Source organism: Lagenorhynchus albirostris, chromosome 8 (assembly GCF_949774975.1).
Source record: "Lagenorhynchus albirostris chromosome 8, mLagAlb1.1, whole genome shotgun sequence".
Classification (NCBI taxonomy): Eukaryota; Metazoa; Chordata; class Mammalia; order Artiodactyla; family Delphinidae; genus Lagenorhynchus; species Lagenorhynchus albirostris.
Genome location: NC_083102.1, coordinates 91004338 through 91015883, shown reverse-complemented (window position 1 = coordinate 91015883; position 11546 = coordinate 91004338). Strand labels below are relative to the sequence as shown.

Genomic DNA, 11546 nt, shown 5'->3' with positions numbered 1-11546 from the left:
GGAGTTGGGGGAGGGTGGCGCCCCGGCTGTCGCGCTGCTGTTTGTGCTGGAAGCTCAGCTGATGGCAGCCGGCCGGCCGAGGGGACGCCCGTGCCGGGAAGAGGCGCGTCGCCACTGCCGCCTAAGTAGTTGCGGCCTGCATCTCGGTAAGTTGCCCGTGGGGGGCCGGCGGGACGGTAGGCTACGGGAGAGGGCAGCCGGGTCGCCCGGGCACTCGTCTGGGATTCCGGGTCTTATCTCTCCCCGGAAGGTGCTTCCAGGGCGAGAGAGCGGGGAGACGCCCGGCCCCGAGGACGTCCCCGGATCCGGGCTCCGGAGGCGGCCGGGCACCGGAAGGAGTCCTCGGGTCCCGGGCCTGATGGGTGCACGACGTTCTCCGCCTCCTCGGACCCCGTGGGCTTTGCTGGTCCAGACGCGGAGACTGTTTTGGTTTCTCTGGTCCCGCCCCACGTTGCCTGTCCCACCCCGCAAGCCTCCCAGCCTAGGTTCCGAGTCGGCCTGGCTTCCCCTGGGTAGTAGGTTTTCCAGTAGTTCGTGGGAACCTGTTAAAGCGATGTCCCTATTCTACATCATTCTCCACTGTCGGCGCACCTGGTTTGTCTGCTGCTCCTTGTTTTTAATTATCGGCAGTTTCTTTGTAACCCTACCCACGTTGAATTCTGCCCTTGGCTGCTGTTGCTTCAGGCGGATTGAGGTGCGTGCTTTTTGAAAGGTGAAGTTGTGTGGATCAGTGTGTTGGAGTGCTTCCCCCGCTGTCGTGTCTGCCATCATGCCGGGAGGAACCTGATTTCTACGCCCAATACAATAACTTTCAATGAAAGTGGTGACACCTAGGAAAAACTTGGACGTGGCATGAGGAACTATCACATTATCCTATTTAAAGTGAGGTTTTTAGTTCCAGTAACATCCCAGTTGGACTGCATCCCAATCTACAGTCCCAATTCTTGAGCTTTCAAAAATGACAAAAGTAGGTTTTAGTGTATCGAGAAACTGCTGTTAAGACAGTGAAATATTAATAATTTTGAAATCCGGGAGTTTAAAAAAAGTATATTACACTGTGAACCGAGAGTTTAATGCCGCTTATGAGGCAGGTGTTTCAAACCCATTGCAGTTATTGTGTTAAATGGCTTGTGCAAATTAGTTGTACTTTGAACATAAGAACGTGCTCTTATTTCGGGATTTTTATTAAACTTTTTCTCAAGGTTGCTCATTTTTCTGTTTCTGTATCAGATCTAAATTAAAACCTTGAAAGTATTGTCCTTTTAACAAGTGATGTCGGCTGAAAAGATCACTTTCACTAGCTTGTATATTTACTTGTTTCAGTGTACCTTGAGTTGTTTTTTTGCTTAGCAATAATGACAGGATTTGGGCCAAAGGGTACATACTGTCTTGCTTGTGAAACATTAATTTGTGTAAAGGTCATAGAACTCTTAGCCCAACATCTTCCTATCATGTCTTAGTTCTAACCTTTCTTTCCCATGTCTTATATTTTACTTTATTCATTATCCTTGCTTTTTAGAAGTGCCATTGCCCTGAGTTTTTCAGGATATGTTTTGTCCTGTGCTTTTTTTGTTTTCTTGGAAGACTACCTCTTCCTAACTTTGAATGGCAGTCAAGGCTCTACCCTCGTTCTCTCTACGCCAGAGTGTTAAAATTTGAAACCCGAGGAGTATTTCAGTAGTTCCATGAATATCCTGAAATGTCTTGGAAAATAAAGTGTATATATGCAAGTAAGCATTTTTCAAAGAAGAGGAGCTTTTATCAAGTTCTGGGATCCCCACATTCTCAAGAAGTGTTACTGTACACCCTTCTTCGGTAAATTCAGTCCTATGGTTTTAGCTGTCACTGTGGTAATAACTCCAAACATGATTCCACAGCCTGTGTTCCTATAGTACATCTCCATTTGAATATCCCACTGTTAACTGCATCCTGTAAGTCCAAGAGATTTTTATTAAATTGGCCCCCTTCCCAGTTATCTCGTATTCACAAATGGCACTCTTGCTGTTTCTCGGTTTAAAAACACTTAAGTTGTCATGACACCTCCCTCTCCTTACCCCATTCTTTCCTGTCGCCAAGTCCTGTGTTTTGTTGTTTACCCCACTTTCAAAGTGTGGCTCAAAGTAACCCTCGTTTCCATTATAGTACCTTTACCTTAATTCAAACCCTTGTCACTTCGTGTCTGCATTATTGCAATAACTCGGCGAAGTCCTCCATACATTCATTCTTTCCATCGTCAGTGAAGCCTCCACCTATTTCTTAACCTATTTCTTCTAGTTAAAACGTCCTTCTGTCCTCTAGTGGGGGGTCTAAGCCTCACTCTTCTGTTTATATCTCCGTTGTATCTGTGCTACCCTATAAATAGGGAGTCTGGTCCTCCCTGCTCTTTTCTCAGTTGAGATGGCACTTGCCAGTTTACCTTCTTTATCTGTTTGCAATCTAACTTTCGCCCCAGCTGAATTTGCTCTCCAAACCTTTGTCTGCATTTACTAGTGTTGTGATTTGGGAGCAGTTAAATTCAGCTTGTTGATTTTGTTGACAGCTCTCTCTGTTGAGTAATTTTTACTTGACAACTGTAGTTTCTAGATAGGTGTATTAAAATAGTATGATCATGAGATCGTCTTGTTTTCCTTTAATTATTCCCTTTTCCAAATTTGCTTTATATGCTGTATTTCAATGCCAAGTCGATAGGTGTATTCATGATTGGTCATGAGGATTATCTCTTAATGGAAAGAAACATTGCAGATCCCTTACCTCTAAGCTATGTAGCTCTGTCCTCTGCTTGACTCTTAGGCCCATGTCTACCATCTTTCCCACTTCTTACTTTCCTTTAACTACCTTATTCTTGCTATTCCTGAATAGACAAAGCTTATTCCTGTCTCCAAAGCCTTGGTTGCTTCTTCCTCTTCCTTGAATGCTTTTTACCCAGAAACTTTTAATAATTTAGGTACCGCTTCATTGAGGTCTCCAGCAACATGTCAACTCAATTCTTCTCCCGACCACATCAACTAAAATAGCACTTTCTGTGTCCTTTCTCCCCAACCCCCAGCTTTATTTTTCTTCATGGCACTTCTCAACCTGTTGCTATACATTATATTAGTTATTTGTTTATTAATAAGTTGTCTTTTTCTCCAAGACCTAGGAGACTACCTGAGGTTTAATAAGTAAATGGATTATTCCTTTTACTATGAAATAGTATCCCTTTTTAATCTTATTTCATGCTTTTGCCTTAAATTTGCCTTAAAGGGCTTTTTGCTTTCTTTTGGTAATATAGGCCTGGTATATATTTTCCCCTATTCCTTTATTTTTAACCTTTCTTTATCATTATTTACAGGAGTGTCTAGTAACTAGTATGTAGCTGGAGTTTTCATTTCTAAAATTTGCTCTTCCTGTACACTCTTTGTACAGTTCTCTTTTCTTTTGTTTCCTTATTTTTGTCCCCTCTATCACTGAATGTTTTAAACCTACTGAATTTTTTTCTATTATTTCTAATCTTGGTTACACGTTTTCCTGTTAGGTATACTTGCTGGTACTCCCTTGAAGTGATTCTTCTTTGACTGTGAGTTCATCTTCAGTGGTGGTTGCTGAGTGTGGGAGTTTCTTGCCGTGAGCTTTGCAAGTGTCCTTCCATGGTAGTTTCAGTGGACTCAGCAGAGGCCCCATGGAGTTCACCAGCTCTGACTAGTTTTCATATGCTTAGGGTTTCTGCACCATAAAGGTAATGTGACTGCAGATCCAGGCATGTGATTCCTCTTCAACTGTGGATTTCCCACTGTTGGTTTTGTTTTGTTTTGTTAACTTTATTGTGGTAAAAAATATATCATAAAATTTACCACCTTAACCATTTTGAAGTGTATAGTTCAGTGGCATTCAGTGCATTCATGTTGTAAAAACAAATCTCCAGTACTTTTTCAGTCTGCAGAACTGAAACCCTACCATTAAACAACAGCTCCCCTCTGACCCCTTCCTCCAGCCCCCTGTAACCATTATTCTACTCTCTGTCTCTGAATTTGACTGCTCTAGGTACCTCATGTAAGTGGAATCACACAGTACTTGTCCTTTTGTGTCTGCCTTATTTCACTTAAGCTCATGTCCTCAAGGTTCATGCATGTTGTAGCATGTGACGGGATGTCCTTCCTTTTTAAGGCTGCATAATATTCCATTGTGTGCATAGACCACATTTTGTTTATTTAACTGTCCGTGGACATTTGGGTTGTTCCCACCTCTGCTATTATGAATAGTGTTGCTATGAACAGAGGTGTACAAATATCTTTTTGAGGCCCTGCTTTCAATTCCTTTGAATATATATCTAGAAATAGGATTGCTGGATCAAATGGTAGTTCTAGTTTTAATATTTTGAGGAACTGCTATACTGTTTTCCATACCGTTTTACACTCCTAGTAACAGTGCTCAGGAGTTCCAAGTTCTCTGCATCTTTGCCATCACTTGGTATTTTCTGGTGATTTGTTTTCTTTTTGGGGCTTGAACAACAGAATTTATTTCTCAGGTATTTTCTGTTTTGTTTTTTTGTTTTGCTTTGTTTTGTTTTTTATACTAGCCACCCTGATGAGTGTGAGGTGATACCTCATTTGGATTTGATTTGTATTTCTCTGATGATCAGTGATGTTATTCATCTTTACATATGCTTGTTCACTGTTTGTATGTCATCTTTGGAGAAATGTCTGTTCTAATCTTTTACCCACTTTTTAATTGAGTTATTTGATTTTTTTGTTGTTGAGTTGTAGGAGTCCATTATTGGTTTTGAGTATGGCTTTTTATCCACGAGTACTTTAGTTGTATTTTATCATGTTGTTTCTGTCTTGGGGATTGTGAGGCTTATTAATTCGGCTTATTACGTTGACTGCAAGTCCTGAGGGGTTCAGAAGAGCCAGGAAAGCAGATAGTATGCTTCTTTTCTCTCCTTCCCTCTATAAAATTGGGTGTTTTAAAATAAGTTGCTTACATTGCTATTTAGACAGATTTTAGTTTGGACTGTCACCTTCTGAAGAGTCACGATGGGTTCTTGGTTTCTGTCTTGGTTACTCCATCTGTCAGCGATCTGCTGGAAGCAGATCTAATGTCATTCCTTTGCTTATCATACTTCATTGACAGTTCGATCTTTAATCTCCTTGGCAAGATTATCAGACCCTTCGTAACCTGGTCCACCCTGTCTTTGCAGTATCCCAGTATACCTCTCGCTCATCATTCTCTCCAGGTCCTGGAATGAAAACAACTACTTGCAATTTTTGCTTATATTGTGTATATTTTCTTAAATGCTTTTTTTGTGTTTCCTTGTGTTTGTTTTTCCCATTATCTAGAATTCTCTCCTTCCCCTCTTATCTTTTACAATGTAATGAATTCCTTTTTTGCTCAGTTTTCAGCTTCTTTTTTCAGACTTACCTGGGTATCTACTCTTACCTTGTGTCTTCCATTCACATAGCACCATCTGTTAAAGTGCATTAAAGTCTTTGCTTTTTTTTTTTTAAGTACAAAAGTGATACCTGCTCTTTGTAAGTAATTGAGTCTGTCCAAAAGTAAAAGCCCTTCTCATTCTCTTTTGATTCCATCTCTCAGTTCACAGGAATTAATAAACAGGTACTTACCCTTTCAGAATCTGTTGTGTGTGTGTGTAGCCACAGATTTAAACTGCATATATAGGTTTTTGTTTTCTTCTATTACATAATATCTTCGTGTTTACGTCTTTGTATCCTCGTGTGTATCGTATATATGATATCGCAGCTTGCCTTTCGCACTGTACTGTATATGAAGGATATATAGGCAGATCTTCTATTCTCCTTAACTGCTGTGTAACATTACATTGTAACTTAGTTTATTGTATGTATGTACCATAATTTATTTAACCATCCCTTGCTAGAAGAAACTTAGAGTTGTTTTTCAGTGTTTTGTTATTTCAAGCAGTGTGGCAGGGAATGTGTGTATATACCTTTACTCCTATGCAGTTATTTCTGTAGGATAGATTCTTAATAGTGGAATTGCTAATCAAAGAATATGTGCCTTTAAAATTTTGATACATAACATTTAAAATTTCATTAGATACTATCAGATATTTCATTAGACACTGTCAGGTAGCCCTCTGTGTCCCATTTCCCCAGGTATTATCAGTACCGGATATTATCAATCATTTATATTTTACCAATTGAAAGAACAAAATAATCTGTTTTAAACAGCATTTATGTTGTGGTTATGAGCCCCTTGTCTGTTAGAAGTGGCACACAGCTTATTCTAGTCTGACTTCTTTGATTAAATAAGCACTTTGTACTAGACAGCAAAATCTTCCTTACAAGGCTATCTCGAGCTCTAGTCTGAAAGTTTCTTGGTATCCTGCTTGTGGTCTTAGCATCTAGCACTATGTCCGGTGTAGAGTTGTCGTCGAATGCGTGCCCAACATACAGTGAGGCCAAACAAACTGAAATGTCCCCGTTTGGAGTGGGAGAAAGGTTTATTGCAGGGGTCATGCAAGGAGAACGGGTGACTCCTGCTCAGAAGACCTGAACTCTGATGGGTTTCGGGAAATAGCTTTTATAGGCAAAATTTGTGGGGAGGTCTGCAGGGTGTGTGCCCCTCCTCTGATTGGTTGAGGTAACAGGGTGGTGTTCCAGGAATCTCAACCATCAGTCTTCTGGTTCCAACCAGTCTGGGGTCCTAGTGCGTGTGCTCAGCCTGAAGTTACCATCTTCCACCTGGGTGGGGGCCTGAGTTCCTGTAGAAGAACTCAGATATGTACCAGATTGTTCTGTACATCCCCCCAGGAGGAACCAGGACCCTGCCCCATCTCTGCACTGTTGTTTCTTTCTGCATCACCTCATTCCCTTAATTAGTAACTGTTTGAATCTGCCCTTTGGAACTCAGGGAAGGTCTAGGAGGCTGAAAGCCTTTTTCCTACAAACAAGAACCTGGGGACACAAAGGCTTTTGTGCCTGGGAGGGTCCTGCTCAGTTTCAGCCCTGCTTTTCTTTGATATGCCTCAGTCTTGAGTGGAACAGCTGTTGGAAAGGAAAATAACATTTTGGATAGAGAGGTTAATCATAAACTCAGCATAGGACCTGGGTTTTAGGGGGACTCAGTTTCAGATTAAATATTCTACAAACGGTTTGCAATGAGTAGGAGTGTAAGACTTGACTCTTGTCTTAAAAGAACTTACAGTCTAGTGTCACATAAACTGTCAACACTTTAAATAGCATAGGAAGGAAGAAAAGCAGCATAATATCTAAATTGTGTCAACGAAAAAGTAATCAGTAGATCTAAGAAAGAATTGGAAAATTTTATTTGAGCCAAATTTGAGGATTATAACCTGGGAAGAGCATCTCAGAAACCTCTGAGAACTGTTCTGCCAGTTAGAAGTCAAGACACAGTTGAAGTTTTTTGAGACAGAAGGCTGTATGTTAAATGATGTATATTGACAGTTTACGTAATCCAGATTTAAGTGCCATCGTGGTGGATCAAGAAGGAATGCTCTGTCTTCATGATGCTAGGAGAATGTTGCTGTTTATGATTGAGCAGGTATTCCTGCTGATGGGGAGTTCTGGTCAAGTCGTGATACAGATGCACCATGCACAGCGTGGGGAGAGGGGAGGCCAAAGGGCAGAGAAGAATTTTTCTGTTTAAAGTTTTCTTGTCTTGCCATAAATATGAATTTTATTTCACAATTGCATGTTCAGTTTTGTGCTGTAGGAAACCTTATCTATTGGGTAGCTTCTCTAAATTAGTTTTCATGAAACATCCTACTACTCACTATTTTTTCACTGACTTCCGTAATAAAAGATGACTGATTTTCTGTTTGCTTAAAGTGAAATCTATTTTGCCATAATGAAAATATATTATCCTGTCTTCTTTTGAGACAAGTTGCTGAGTTTAGTTCAAGTAGTAATTTACCTTGAATCCTAATTTTTTTTTTCTTGCATTTCAGGTAAGACCATGAATTATGGCATTTCTTAAATGAAGCATTCAGGAATGAAGTGAAAGTCATAACGTATAGAAAATAAATGATTTTTAAGTTATGTCTGTTAATTTGACTGTAGGTCTATATTATATTTACCTCCTTAGTAATACGAGAAGTCTTTGTGGGAAGCAGAGGAGCAAGCAACTGCCTTTCTTGTGCTCACCTAAACATTACTGGAGGATAAGCCACAGCAGTCTGCAGAGAGGTTTTCATACAAGCAAAATAAGATGTAAATGGACCAAAAGTGAAGCTCATTCTTGCAGTAAGCACTGTTACTCTCCAAGCAACCATGGTTTACATTTTGGAATTTTGAAACTTAGCACTTCTGCTCCCAAGGGACTTACAAAAGCGAGCCTTCGTATGTCCCGTATTAAAAATACTTTGAACGCTGTTTCGAAGGCTGTTTTTGGCAAGCAGAATGAAATGATCTCTCGTTTAGCTCAACTTAAGCCAAGTTCTCGAATATTAAGAAAATTGTCAGATAGTGGCTGGTTAAAACAGAAAAACATTAAACAAACCATCACATTTCTGAAAAAATACAGCAACAAATTAGCAGAAAAGGATTCTTTTGCAGCAAAGGAAAGTCACGTTATGGAGAAAGAAGATACAGGTAAGCAAAGCCTTTTTCATTACACGAATATTCTAACCACGAAATTTGGAGAGTCATTCTACCTTTTATCAAGTCATATTAATTCATACTTCAAGCGTGAGGAAAAAATGTCTGAACAAAAGGAAAATAAACATTTCCAGGACAGATCAGAACTTGAGCTTAAAAAGACTGAAGACGACGAGAAACCCAGTTCTCCAGATCCTGGCGTCCTGACTGATAAGAAGCTGGGCTCAGAAGCTTCTTTATATTCTGAGGACGATGCTGCAAGTCCCAGTGGGACGCCTGAGGTTCTTCCCATTTCTACTAAACAAAGTATTGCTAACTTTCTTTCTCGTCCCACTGAAGGTGTACAAGCTTTGGTAGGCGGTTATATTGGTGGACTTGTCCCCAAACTAAAGTATGATTCAAAGAGTCAGTTAGAAGAGCAGGAAGAGGCAATGAAAGCTGAGCAGGCCATCAGCAAAGACAAAAATGCAGAGGAGAAAAGGCGGTTATCTCTTCAGCGAGAAAAGGCAAGTCGTTATTCAGTGTGGTTTTAAGTTTTAATTTTTGTCAGATTTCTAAGTTTCGTTTCCTAATGGGACCTAAGAAACTTTAATCATCTGTTAGAATCACTGGAGCAGTTGCATACTCAAATCATACATATTTTAACATGTCTTTGTAGATTATTGCCAGAGTGAGTATTGATAACAGAACCCGGGCGTTAGTTCAAGCGTTAAGAAGAACAACTGACCCAAGGCTCTGCATTAATAGAGTTGAAGAACTGACGTTCCATCTTCTGGAATTTCCTGAAGGAAAAGGAGTGGCTGTCAAGGTAATTCTGATTACCTTTAATCTGGTTTTATCTTGGAATAAAAATACTAATAAACCTTCTAAAATGGAGAAGGCAACGCATTTCATTTTTCTAATTAAATATTTTTGTGGTTTTATCATACATGTGATGTGTTATATATTTAGTAATTGCCCTATGATATGCATTATGCTAAATGCTCCCTTTAATTCTGTGATATGTTATGCTTAGTATTCATACCTATACTTTAAGATTAAACATTTGAAAATAGAGGATAAATCTCAGTATATTAGTTGAATTGCCTATTAGCTGCCACGGTTTTCTTAAATGCAGTGTAGGTATTTATGCTGTGTAACTACTCTGAAGACAGGAGTCGTAATTCATAAGTAAAACCATTGCTAATTTTTATTTCATGATCTTTCTGTACTTGAAAGTCTAAAAATTTTCATGATCTTATCGATAATTGAACTTGTGATCCTATTACTAAAACAATTAGGTTTTCTTTGCCTCAGTGTTTTCAAGTATAAAACAGTGGAGATAATTTAGACCCATTTAAATAGACCATTTTCAGAGAAATAATATAAAATGTGAATGATGCGGCTGAGTCTCTTTACACCTTTACAAGGTTATTTGTAATACATAATGAACAATTTGGAAATATCATATAATGAATAGACAGTGTTAACGTTTCGTTAGAGATCCGTTAGTGCTTACTTTTAACCTGCCACCCAGAAAATTATAAGTTAACTTAGTTCGTATTTATTCAACGTTTTGATAACCATCTTGCTGAAAAGTTATGTTTTTAAATTATTTATCCTCTGTAGTTTTATATTGTATAATACATACATTATAATAGCTAAACTTTAGAATTTCATGTTCATAGAATTTGGGATTATCTTTCATATATATGTAATCTCTTACTTAAAAGATAAAATTTCCAAATATAGATGTGCTTTTAGGTTATTTAACATGTTGGTGATACACTGAAAGTAGAACTCTTAAGATGGAATTGCATACTTTTTTTTTTTCTGCGGTATGCGGGCCTCTCACTGCTGTGACCTCTCCCATTGCGGAGCACAGGCTCCGGACGCGCAGCTCAGCGGCCATGGCTTACGGGCCCAGCCGCTCCGCGGCATGTGGGATCCTCCCGGACCGGGGCACGAACCCGCATCCCCTGCATCGACAGGCGGACTCTCAACCACTGCGCCACCAGGGAAGCCCAGAATTCCATACTTTAAAGAACTTTTAAAAAACGTTTTATTGAAGTGTAATACACATGCAGTTTTAAGTGTTGAGTTCAGTGAGTTTTCACATATATCCACGTAACCAGCACCCAGATGAAGAACAGAATTTGTCAGCACTTCAGAAGCCTCCCTTGGGCCCCCTTTCAGTCACAATCTCCCCCAGAATAATCACAAATCAGTTTTACCTGTTTTTGTACATTATGTAAACTCTTATGATTGGCTTCTTTTACTCAACATGCTGGTAGGAATCTTTTACATTGTTGTGGGTAGTTGTAGATAATTTATTCTTGTTGCTTTTGTCTTCCATGGTGTGAATGTATCACAGCTTATTTCTTCATTGTAGTGTTGTTGGATTTCTGGGTAGTTTTCAGTTTAGTCTGTTATGACTGGTTTTGCTAATAGGAACTTTGAGAAGTCTTATTTTATATAACTGATCCCAAATCTAGGGACCCTTCAGTACCAAGGAGAAATGTGATATGTGTTTTCCTATAGAATGGCTCACCTTCTGGATTTACCTGGCTTCCTCCTCGTTGGTATAGTTGATGTATTCCTCTTTCCTTTTTATTTCCTGCACATTGGAATTTAAATATAAAGACCTGATTGAATTAAGCATTTTCTTGTTAGGACACATTGTAGATGACATGCACCTCATATTGCATTGTGTCAGAACACATATAATTGGTTGAACAACAGTTAGTAATGCTAAGGTTGACCACTGGATTAGGGAGATCTTTTCATTAGTCTGATCTTTGCATTGGACAGTTAGGCTAGAACCATTAACCATCAACCATTAACCTAATTGTTTCTAGAACTAGTCATTTCATTAGGGTTGCGGAATGATAAATTTCTAATTCTCTCATTCCTTCTGCATTATAATTGACATTCTCCTGTAAAACTAGAGCTTACTTCACCAACTAAAGCTATTTGATTACTCTCAAAGATCAG

The 11546-nt window shown here is 39.3% G+C and overlaps 1 protein-coding gene across 7 annotated transcripts in view; it reads left to right on the top strand.

Annotated features, from left to right (window-relative positions):
• The window catches only part of PNPLA8 (patatin like phospholipase domain containing 8), a 135028-nt gene that overhangs the window by 72834 nt on the left and 50648 nt on the right, over window positions 1-11546 (top strand). Inside the window, exons 1-4 of one of the 7 annotated variants that reach the window (XM_060157302.1) lie at window positions 13-146; window positions 7925-8567; window positions 8913-9079; window positions 9232-9381. In XM_060157302.1, the coding sequence (XP_060013285.1) occupies window positions 8015-8567; window positions 8913-9079; window positions 9232-9381 (870 nt within the window). In that variant the 5' untranslated portion in view covers window positions 13-146; window positions 7925-8014. Of the gene's footprint in view, window positions 1-2; window positions 147-7924; window positions 9080-9231; window positions 9382-11546 lie in introns of those variants that run through there. The other 6 variants (XM_060157304.1, XM_060157299.1, XM_060157305.1 and 3 more) reach the window with 6 other exon arrangements.